This window comes from Gopherus evgoodei, chromosome 6, assembly GCF_007399415.2.
Source record: "Gopherus evgoodei ecotype Sinaloan lineage chromosome 6, rGopEvg1_v1.p, whole genome shotgun sequence".
NCBI lineage: Eukaryota > Metazoa > Chordata > Testudines > Testudinidae > Gopherus > Gopherus evgoodei.
In genome coordinates, this window is record NC_044327.1 from 109,969,844 (window position 1) to 109,982,089 (window position 12,246).

At 41.5% G+C, this 12,246-nt stretch overlaps 1 protein-coding gene across 3 annotated transcripts in view; it reads left to right on the forward strand.

Annotated features, from left to right (window-relative positions):
- Positions 1-763: 763 nt before the first annotated feature.
- CPLANE1 (ciliogenesis and planar polarity effector 1) overlaps positions 764-12,246 on the forward strand; it is a 180,158-nt gene continuing 168,675 nt past the window's right edge. For all 3 annotated transcript variants that reach the window (XM_030565920.1, XM_030565924.1, XM_030565921.1), the window contains exons 1-5: positions 764-1,100; positions 4,631-4,797; positions 5,958-6,093; positions 6,321-6,440; positions 11,717-11,949. In XM_030565920.1, the coding sequence (XP_030421780.1) occupies positions 4,717-4,797; positions 5,958-6,093; positions 6,321-6,440; positions 11,717-11,949 (570 nt within the window). In that variant the 5' untranslated portion in view covers positions 764-1,100; positions 4,631-4,716. The remainder of the gene's footprint in view (positions 1,101-4,630; positions 4,798-5,957; positions 6,094-6,320; positions 6,441-11,716; positions 11,950-12,246) is intronic.

Genomic DNA, 12,246 nt, shown 5'->3' on the forward strand with positions numbered 1-12,246 from the left:
TATTAATTAAATTATTCGGCAATTACTCTTTCCCCTTACCATGTGAATTTGCTCTTTTTTATCTATCTGTAAGAAAAATTAAGGTGTTTTTACAAAATAAATATAAACATTCCGTCTATTCCGCAGAGGTGGAGCATTTTTTGTTTTTGTTTTGGGGTTTTTTGGCAGCAGTTCTGGGCAGTGCAGAGAGAAGCCTGAGAGAAGCCATGAGGACAGAGAACACCAGCGCCCGCAGGACTCTGTCCCCAGCAGGCGCGGGACCCTGGCATCTCTCCCCTGCTGGGCATTAGGTGTGCCCCGCGCCTACCAGGGATTGAGAACATTGGCGCCTGGAGTTCTCTGTCCCCAGGAGGCACGGGGCTGTGGCTTCTCTCCCCTGCTGGGTACTAGGCGGGCGCACATAAATGCTCCGGCGAGCGCCATGGTGCTCGCGGACACTGCGTTGGGGACCACTGGGCTAAGGTAAACCAAGTCTGCTGTTGCAAATACACCAGCCACCGATGCTGGAATTAGAGGTGCTCGGGGTGCAGCAGCACTTGAGCAGGGTTTAGAGTTTTATTCAGTACAATAGCTATCAACACCCCCACCGCACACATTGTTCCAGCAGCTATGCACCAGCCCATGGCAATAGATGAAAAGTAGGGGCGGGGTTGCTGCAAGGTTTATATCTGAGGAGCTACCGGTTGTGTGGCGCGTTTGTTTACATGGCTGTTTAACATCCAGCTGAAGGGAAGGAAGCTGGGGCGTGTGCACCGCTACGCTCCGTCCCTGCTCCCGCGGACGTGAGCTGCTCGCACTGGTCCTCGGTGGGCCCCGATTTCTCAGCACAGCCCCCGAGGGAGCGCATCCAGCTTGGGGTTATGCGAGCAGCAGCCTCCGCCAGGCTGCTCTGACTGTGCCCAGCGGGCGCCGAGCCCAAACCAGGCGTTCGGAGGGAATCTCTCGCCCCGTTGCTCCTTCCCCTCCCCGCGCGCCCGCAGCTGCGCACTCGAGTCCACTCAGCTCCCGGCTCTCGCGCTGGATGCAGCCGGCAATCGGGCGGGGGCGGACGCCGCTGTAGCCGGGCCCGTAGCTCAGCCGCTGTGCGCGGCAGAAGCGCGGTGAGTGTGGGACGGGCCGCGCTCTGCTCGTTCCGCGGGATCGGGCCGCGGTGGGGACTTAGGCCGAGGGTGTGGCCGACCTGGCTCGTTCTGTGCTGCTAGCGCCCGGACAGCCCGCCCCCTGGGCCCCGCGGCCGTTACCGCTCCGGGACCACAGGACGTCTCCGCGCTCTCCGCCCCCGTCTGTGAGGCACAGCTCGCGAGGCGAGTGAGTTGAGGGGCCCGGGATGGGGGGACGAGGGGCCATTGCATCCCCTCATATTCAACACCACAATGTAACACCCCCTTTAGTATGGAGGTAACCGCGCCAGGATGCGATCCGCCCTTTCCCCCAACGCTTCTGAGGTTGAGGCAACAGGGCCTGGCATATAACATACCTTTTCTCTGCTTCAACGTGGAGGTAGGTGTGATATGCACCAAGGCAAAGGTAGCTTGACCCAGTTGGTAATGCCCTTACCTTTGATGTAGGATGCTACCTTGAACGGTGCATCTTCTTCTGCTTTCAGTAGGAGAGTGTTAAGGTAATGGGGTTTAGCACATGATTCACCATTTGTTGGAATTAACAGTAATATTTAGAATTATGAATGTTAATATTGGAGACCACCAAACCTTAATTTAACCATACATTCCTTTAAGTCCAAAGGCCAAATGGTATTTTATATAATAGCTTTTAAATCCTAATAGCTAAGTAGGTACTACATCCAATACAGCAGTAGTTCCCAAACTGTGGGGTATGCCCCCTTTGAGGGGGATGTGGCGGAAGGAGGGATGGGGGGGGATACTTGGCAGGGCCTGGGCCAGCCCCCATGGGAGATGGGGAGGGAGTACCAATCAGCCCAACTTGGCCCCCAGCTCCACTTCAACCCCCAATCCATGCCCAGCTCAGCTCTGGCCCCAGCCCCAGCTGTACCCCGCCTCCAGCCCATTTCTGCCCTCATTCCCTCTCTTCCCCCAGGCCAGCTCTATGTTTAACCTCAGCTCCTTCCCCATCCCCAGTTCTGCCCCCAGTTCTTCTGATCCTTCTCGCTACCCAACAGTTTTTCTGTTGCGTATACCCTAATTTTGAGGCAACACTGGTATGTGGAGTGGGAAGGTCCATGTTGGCTTCTTCTAAGACAGAGTCTCATTATCTTATTAAAAACCATCTGCAGTCACCCCTATCGATCATAGGTCTTCTTTTTAGAAACTTCCCTTTATGTCATTAGTTACTCTTTGAACCAGGTTCCTCCCTACTTTGTTCCTTCTGGGCTTGTAACTCATTATTCTGAAGGCCTTCCTTTACAATACTTATATTTCCTTAACCAAACTTAAACTAACTCTAATTCTTTAATTTCATATTTATTCTTCACCACCTTAATTTAAGTCATGTGCATGCTCTCCAGTGCTTAGATTTTAAAGCAAGAAGGGACCATGCTGATCATCTGGTATGATCTATGCAACAGAGGCCAAAGAACCTCACCCAATAATTTCTGTATCAAAGTAGCAGAGCAGAGACACTGAGTATTATGGTATGATGTACCGTCTTTAACAGAGGAGGCCCTTACTTGATGCGTTCTGGTAAATACTGTGCTATCTTATACTGAAGGCAGGAAAGAAATACAGTTCATCAGCACACATGATAGGTCCCAGTGTGCGACACCTCAAACCATACAAATGTTCACATTCAATATGACAGAATAAAGACAAGGGGTCCAAGCATCCAATATATTGTTTCAAACTATGTCCAATACTGATTCAGTTAGCTGTCAACTGTAGTAAACACATATCCTCTTATGTTAAACTGTCAACAAAGACTTGCACTCTGCTGGTGTGGGTTACCTAGTTCCCATGTCTAAAGATGCTCATCCAAGCCCCATATTGGTGTGCCACTTTTTTAATGGATCATCCTCAGATTTTGAATCATTTGAATTCTCCATATGAGTCATTCTTAGAGTCTGATTATGAGGCCTTTAGTGCTCAAACCATGTTTCTGTACTGCTTGAGCTAGAAGAATAACTCCATTAGCTGTAGCTATTAGAGGGGGATAAAGATACAACTAATTATTAATTGGAGATGTGGCCCCACACAGACATGTTGTCTTGATGTGAGCAGCCTATAGAAAGGATAGGCTTCTAAATGTAATACTTCATCTGAGCAGCTCCCTTGGTAATACAGATCAAAGCATTACATCGTGGGATATGTTGTTTCAGAGGGCCATGTCACTGTATTAGAGATGAGGCTACATTGTGGAATGTGGTGTGCCTCACTCTGGACCCCGTGCTAGATGAATAATTAGGGCCCTACTTAATTCACAGCTGAGAAAAATGTCATGGACCATGAAATCTGATCTCTCCCATAAAATCTAACTGGGCTGTGGGTGCCCCAGCCAGGGGCTCCTACCATGGGCTGGGTACCAGCTGTTAGTCCTGGCCCAGGCTGGAGAGGGAAAGGACTTACTCTTCCCATGCAAAGGCTGCTCCTAGAGCTGGGTCAGACCTACTTCTCTGAACTTCCCTCAGCTGTAGGAAGCTGCTGGCCAGGACACACTCAACCCAGGTGGGAAGCTGTGACTCCAGCTGTCAGCTCCTGACCTGGGTGGGAGGCTGCTGGGAAGACCTGCAGATATGGCAAACACCTCCCCTCACCCAGAGCCTCTGACCCTCACTTCTGTGCTGCTGGTGCTGGTGCTGGCTTTAGAGCTTGGTCCTTGGCCAGCAGCCACTGCTATCTGGTTGCCCAGCTCTGAAGGCAGTACCCCTGCCATCAGCAGCACAGAAGTAAGGGTGGAAATTCCTGACCCCATTTTGGGTCAGGACGCCCCTGGTTACAACACTGAAATTTAGAAACACCTAAAACTATGAAATTGACTATTTAAAAAAATCCTGTGATTGTGAAATTGACCAAAATGGACCTTGAATTTGGTAAGGCCCTGTTAATAATGAACTGTGCTAGTGGTCTGCTTCTCGATACAAATGTACATCTTTGATTTTGAGTTGTTTGGATTCACTCCTATGATGATTAGTTTTACACAGTGCTGTTGCTTATCAAGATATTGTTTCCCTATCTATATGTCTTTCTTCACAGCTTCCACCTTTACTTACATGTGCTGCGTTCATTTATTTACATTAGTTAGATTACTTCAGTGTGTGTTATGTGGAACCATAAAATGTCATAGAGTTTAAACAATCATATTGTACTGTCATGGTAATTCTGGTACAGATGAGTTCTGTGCTGAAACCTACTATTGTTGCTTTGGTATTTAAGCATAGGGCTAGAACAGCCAAGGTTTAGCTAAGCATATTTAGCCTACGTTAATTATTTACTTTGTCAGCCAAAAACCACGTCACCTGCTAATACTAAAAATGGGCCCAAAAGTTAAAATATAATTCACAAATGCAAATAATCCACAAGTCCAGTTTATTTTGAGAATAAAAATGCTTGGGAATGATGTTTGTGTTTATTTAGTATGTGGAGACTAAAAATTGTGTTCTGAATTTGTATCTTCCGAAAACTAAAATGAAAACCAGCATATTTTTTTCAATCTTTTACAGATATGTTGGCAGACCACCCTCCATTCCCTTTTTTTTTTTTTTTTTTTTTTTTTTAACTGTTGTGATTACCAGGAGTGCTAATAAGCATGGAGATCAAGTTAGATGTTTTAGTCTCTACGTGTATCAAACATAGGAAACCTTGGCCTCGAATCTCTTGGCTGGGACAGGTGAGAGTCTGTAGTTTTTTTAATTTAAACCTAACTGTACATTAAACATAGTTTTGATTAGGTGACAGTTATTTAGCAACTCAGTTTACAAAAAACTACAGGGAATTGTTTAGAAGTGCCATACTGGTTATTAAGTTAGAAGCAACAAGACAAATCACTGGATTTATTGCTGCCATTTTGACTTCATTCCAAAGGTTCAATATTGCTCACAATACCTGATGGAAGACTTCTTTTGAACAAGAGTTCATATATATATTTTTTAATTATAATTCCTATTGGCATTATTTGGTTATATGCACTAAAAAAAAAATGTTTGAGATTTTATTCCTCCCCTGGGACAACCATAAGAGAACTCAACTATTTTTACCTACGTTTAGTATCTGACATTCTTGTAATAATGTGCTATGGGAGATAGCAAGGGCCTGGAGCCAGAAGTGGAAGTTGCTTATTTTACTTAAAGATTTCTTTAGTTATGCGTATATTCGTGCACAGATACGGGAATGTATACTTAACCTGCTATAGTGACAGACACTACTGCCTTTTAGCCAGCTAGCACCTGTACAAAAAATACACAGTTTATTAATGACTTTGATGGGCATGAGTTTACTGTATCCTTTTCTTTTAAAACAACTTATGAAATTATGTATAAAACTAATTTAAAGTAGTATCAATATTGCATGTTTAAGCATTTAGTAGTCAGGAAATGCTATAGGCAAAGTTAAACATATAGCCTTAGCTCTCCTCCCTTGCATATATACATTACAATAGAGTCTTTATTCATATGTTCAAATGTTACCTAACATAGTAGAATTTTTCTTTCTTTCATTGTATCATTTGAGAGACAGTATGTAATGATTTAGGGCCTGATCCTTCTTCCATTGAGATATATGGCAAAACTCCCATTGAATTCAGAGACATAGGATCAGATCTTTAGGGCCTAATCCTGCATCTTCTATGCAAATAATCTTATTCCGGTAAGTGGGAATAAGGATTGTGGGATCAGGCTAATTAAAAATGATGGGCCAGATTCAATCCTGGTATAACCCTCCCCTTACTGGTCTTAAACACCGTTCTCTATATCTGCATCAATTTTCAGGCAAAAATATAAAATAATAAGTATCATTTTTGAAAACTGAAATATTCCTTTTTCCTTTTAACAGGAAAAAGAAGCTATTTTTCTTTTTGATGATAAATGTATAAGTGAAATTAACCTGTTATCAGGAAAGACAAAGAAGAAAATTCCTCAGCTTCAATCATTGTTGAAAAATGTTGTCGTCTTAGCAACATCAAGAAATGGTTAAGTATTTTCTCAAGTTCCAATTCAAATTTTTGTTTTCATTTAAGATTGCCACATTTTAGAAATATACAGTACTGTAAAAGGCTGTGATACTGTGGCTGTCTCCACACAAGCACAGGATCTGCTAGTTCAGAGATACTTGCAGGATTGGGGACAAAATGAGGGAAGATAATTTTAAATACTTTATGGTAAAACAATTTAAGAAGTCTTTTCCCTATGAAAACAGGTGCTTGGTTGGCAGGAATAGTTACAACAGGAGAACTATTTATTTGGAATAAAGACCAGGACTATCTGAAAATTGTACCAGCAATTGAAGAATCTAATAAGGTGGTTACAGCAGCACAAGGTAGGAGTTGGCAATTTGTCTTTTTTATTAAAATAAAAAATAGAAAATAAATGTTGACAAGAAAGATCTTCCTTTGATGATTAAATTTAATTTATTAAATAATGACTAACTTTTATTTGGCAGAAGAGAGAGTTGTAAATCTAATTAGTATTTTGTGTATGCCAAGCTAACCCTTAGCAAACCTTAATCTTTTTATTAACAGAAATGTTAATTACATTTTGGATTTCCAAACTCTTAAGATTCTGTCTTAAACAGAATAAATTTGTGGTTTTAAACAGTTGGATGGTGGGGATGAGGGTAAGATAGATATGCATATAGATCCTTTAATGTTTTAAAATGCTTTGTTCCTGCTGTTAAAATTAAAAAGCACTTTGTGAGAGAGCTGTCTGGTCACCTGTATTAACCACTGGTCACATGCTCCAGAAGGGAAGACTTGCAGGTGCTCAACCCAGTAGGACTTGCTGAATAATCAAGGTTGATACACAGCCCAAGGCCTGATCTAAAAGTGAAAGAATTGTGGAATTCCATCTAGGCGAGGTGAAGACATGAGCCTTAACATCTGAGGTTGTTTATTCAATGAGACAAGAAGAAGGGCCAGAGATGTCTCTAGCCCTGTAACCATGACAAATGTAATAAGTGTTTCCAGGGGATTGCGTCCTGAAGGGTGAACTCAAAGCGAGCACTTTGCTTCAAGGAATTGTGAGTGAACTCAGAAGCAACCATGGGGGTAATGGTAATGGTCAAGGTAAGGTAGTAGGGGAGACATCTGTGCTTCCATTGAACCCACCACTTGCTCTCCTCTCCCCATGAAATGCCCCTTCAGAATCTTACCCCATTCATTCCTATCCCATGGGTGGCCATGAGGAAGGGATTCCCCTTCCCAGCAGTATTGCCACGCCAGTATACTTACGGGATCTGCCAGTGGAGTGTCTCTTCTTCTGATAACAGGATCTTTGAAAGTTGGTATATCTGAGTCTGAGATGGGACCGCTATCTCTTTCTCTACCTGCAGCAGGAGCAGCTTTCTGGCTGTCCCGGCCTCTTCACAACAGGGATAAGACAAGAAGACTTAGAGTTGCTGCTGAAGTTAGCTTAGTTACACAGATAGCTCTGTCCCTGAGCCAACAACTCTCTGTCAAAATGCACATCTTCCTCAAAGAGAGATCTAGATCTTAAAGGTCTTCTCCTCACCTCTCTGTAGCAATCACTCCCCTCCCACCCCCCAGACAGTTCTCTCCTTTAAAGGCAAAAGAGAGAGGGGGGAAATATTCTTTCTTCCATTAAAATTAAAGATTTCTTCTTGTCACTGGGATTTATTTTTGTATAACACTTACAGATGAAGTTGTTTACTTTGATTTTGGTAGCACCCAAAATGTAGTAGGAGCTTTCCAAATACCAAGGAAGCCATCATTCAGGCAAGATGATCGAGTAGATAATTGACAGCATGCATTGTTAGTTATGTTTCTTGTTTTTTAAAAGTTAAACACACTAAATTCCCTATTCTCTGTACACAGTTCAGCCTCATCCTCCCCCATCCCAGTTTTCAACTTCAACATGTCTCTCCTAGCATTCAAGCCTATCTTTTCATATAAAGGAGCAATTCATTCATGAGATAAGTGAAATAGGTAAGTACAGGACTTACTCAGCTAGTTTCTTGTCCTCATAAAAGTGAGTCTTCAGGAGTAATTGAAATAGTGAGGAATCAGCTCAGGTAGGGCACTCCATGCATTGAGGTGGTATGTAAAATTGAAAAGGTTGTAGAAGAGTTTTTAAACTAAGGGTTGGTGGAAAGCTGACAGGTGTGGAGGAACACATGGTTAGGAAAGACACATCCTTTGGGGAAAGATTTCTTAAAGGGGATACTCTATCAACTTTTATCCTCCCCTCTTACAGTAAAGTACAAGTAAGAGTTGAAGAGAAACAGGCAAAGGAAAAACATTGCCATTCAATTACTTCACATGAAGTAGACAACTAAATATTGACAGATTTTATAAGTGCTTGTCTACAAATTCAAGAAGCCTAAATATAAAGAGGGGTGAACTTGAATGCCCAGTATTAAATGAGGATATTGATATAATAGGCATCTCAGAAATTTGATGGAAGGTGGTAATCAATGGGACATGGTAATACCAGCATATAAAATATATAGGAATGACAGAGTAGGTCACGCTGGCTGGAGTGTGGCACTATATGTGAAAGAAAGCATAGTGTCAAATATAGTAAAAATCTTAAATGACTCGAACAGTTTCATCAAATCTCTATAGATAGAAATTCCATGCTTGAATAGTAAGAGTATAGCATTAGTAACATACAACCAACCTTATCAGGATGGTGATGGCTATTGTGAGATGGTAAGGAGATTAGAGAGGCTACAAAAACAGAAAACCCAATAAAAAGGGATTTCAGCTATCCTTATATTGACTTGGAATATGTCACCTCTTGATGGGATGCAGAGATAACATTTCTAAATGCTGTTAATGATTGGTTCTTGGAGCAGGATCTGGTCCAACAGGTAAATATAGCTGATCTGCTTGGTAATAGTGGCCATAGCACATTCTTGTAGAGGGATAAATACCAAAGAAGCTTACCACAATAGCATTTAACTTCAAAAAGGGGAACTACACAAAAATGAGGAAACTAGTTAAATAGAAATTAAAAGGAACAGTCACAAGGGTGAAATACCTGCAAGCTACACAGAAACTTTTTAAAATCCTCATAATGGAGGCTCAAATGGAATGTATATTCCTAATTAAAAAAAAAAAAATGCCACCATGGCTAAACAGAGTAAAAAGGTGGTTAGAGGCAAAAAGGCATCCTTTAAAAATTAGAAGTCAAATCCTACCGAGGAAAACAGCATAAACTCTGGCAAATCAAGTCTAAAAGAATAATTAGGCAGGCCAAAAGAGAATGTATCTTTTGCTAGTTGCTCTTCAAAAATTAACATCATTTTTTTTTTGAAGTACATCAGAAGCAGGCAGCCAGCTAAACAACCTGGGTCCAGTGGGCAATCGAGGTGCAAAAGGATCACTGAAGGAAGACAAGGCTGTTGCAGAGAAACTAAATGAATTATTTGTTTCGGTCTTCACTGCAGATGATATGAGGAAGGTTCCAGCTGTTCTTTTTAGGTTTCAAACTGAGGTGTTGGTAGAGGTGGTTTTGGAAAAAATAGATAAGTTAAACAGTAATAAGTCACCAGGACCAGGTGGTGTTCACCCAAGAGTTCTGAAGGAACTCAAATATGAAATTGCTAGACTAACAACTGTTCTTAACCTATTACTTAAATCAGCCTCTGTACCAAATGACTGGTAAATAACTAATGTAACTCTGATTTTTAGAAGACTCAAGAGGCGATACTGCTAATTGCAGGCTGGTACGCCTAATTTCAGTACCAGGCAAATTGGTTGAAACTGTAGTAAAGAACAGAATTATCTGATGCATAGATGAACCTCATTCATTGAGAGAGAGTCAACCTGGCTTTTATAAAGGGAAATCATGCCTCACCAATCTGTTAGAATTCTTTGAGGGGATGGACAAAGGTGATCCAGTGGATATAGTGTATTTGGATTTTCAGAAAGCCTTTGGTAAGGTTCCTCACCAAAGGCTGTTAAACAAAGTAAGGCATCATGAGATAAGAGGGAAGATTTTCTTATGGACCAGTAGCTGGTTAAAAGATAAGAAAAAGGTGTAAGAATAAATGGCCAGTTTTCACAGTGGAGAACAGTAAATAATGAGGTCCCCCAAGGATCTGTATCCTTGTTAAGCATTTTTTTTTCCTGTCTGCAATATCTGATTGTCACAGGATTGCTCTTTAGTACAACACGATTCAGAGGCAGCATATTTGTCTTGAAATGTTATCCAAAATTTCTGGAATGTGCAATTTTTTCAAGCTGCCCTAAGACAGACCTTCTGTACACCACTAATCTATGACAAACTATGCTAAAGTAAGTGTTTTGTAGTGGTTTATTTTAGCATTCCAGGTCAGTCCTCAATGGATTTTATGAATTTCTCATACGCGTCCTCACTCATCAGTTCATTAAGTTCTGAAGGGTTATCCACAGTCATCTTGATAAGCCAATCATCGTCATAACAAGATTTGTTGACGAGTCCTGGATTATCTGCAAGGGTGGCGTTAATTTCAACATATCCATAAACAGTCTGGAAAATGGGGTGAACAGTAAGATGGCAAAGCAGACGATACAAAATTACTCAAGGCAATTAAGTGCAAAGTTGCGTCCAAAGCTGCATTACAAAGGGATCTCGCTAAACTGGATGACTGGCAACAAAATGGCAGATGAAATTCAGTGCTGATAAATGCAAAGTACTGCACACTGGAAAACACAATACTGTGCTAGATAGCAATTGGTCTGACCCAGTATGGCCATTCTTCTGTTCTTATGGCATGAAGGTTAATGTAGAGATGGTCACAGGGAAGCAGATAAATGGGACATCAAGTCTGCCATCAGTGACAGAATGGAGGGACCCACAGTTATGAAGGTGGAAATTTAGAATCTTTAGAACAGTTATTATAAAGTTGACTTTGTGATGATGGAGAAGAAGGGAGCCAGTGGATGGGTTTACATGGTCATTTGAGGCAAAGTAGATAATCTTAAAAGCTGTGTGTTGCATGGATTTTAGAAGGGGTGAAAAGTGAAGGGAGGAGAGATTACACTAATCAAAGTGAAGACTGTCAACTGTTACCCAATCACGATAAAGCAATCCCAAAAGAAATTTTTAAAACAGGTTTTTCTCTTGCCTCATCTTTACATAGGATATCACTGTATGGATTGATGCTACTGCAAAGCTTTCTGTGTCTGCCGTTTACACTGAGATGTAATGCATGCTGCTCCTTTGTCTATTTGGAGACTTACTTCAACAAAGTTTGTTGACTTATACCACCACTCTTTCTTGTGTCTCACATACACAAGAGTTACACTTGGTACATATTGTCACAGTTTTAGGACAATTGCATCTGTATTCTCCCTCTGTGGTCCTTTGAGGGCACTGACCTAGGGTTTCTGTCTCCCAGCCATCATCTCTCTTGGGCGAAGTGGACCATGGAGGGAGAGAGACCCATGCAGTTACCCTGATATGTTTGACAACACTGATTGCTGTTCGTATGTGTCTTCCTTGTATGAAACTCACTAAATGCTCTTTAAAATATGTTTTAAAAACTGGTTTGATGCCAGTTAGTACTCCATAAAGAGATTTTACTAAAAAAAAGTTATGCAAATCTGTGGACACTGAAAAACAGTCACTTTTCTGACATTATTTTTCCAGAGTGCACCATGAGATTGTATCTGTATGTCTCAGGAGATGGTAACAAGGTGCTACTCATTACTCCTACTGCATGTATCTTTCTGTGGGAGAGCACAGAATGCAAAAATATATCCTCTCCTAAAAATCCTTCACCGGCTGGGCGTTGGTCACAAATTGTTCCTGAGGAATCAGTTATATTGCCTTCCTCTGAAGATAAAGAAACCAGAATGAGTGCTGATTTCATCAAAAATGAGGTAAAAAAAGTATAAAATAGCACTGCATGCAGTGTACTTTTTGAAAATGTAAAAACAATTAGAATACTTATATGTATTAATATGAAATAGTAACTTTCCTATTTGTGCTTTAGAAAGCAAAATGAGTTAGATACTGGTTGTGGAGAGTCTTAGCAAACATGGCAATGATTTTGAATTGAACAATAGCTGTTCACAGCCATGAACTTTAGAATCGGCTTTTACTTAGGGGATTTTGGAGTGGACCCTGAGATTCTTCACAAAGAAAAAAAAATGTGCTGAGGGATATTTTAATTCTTG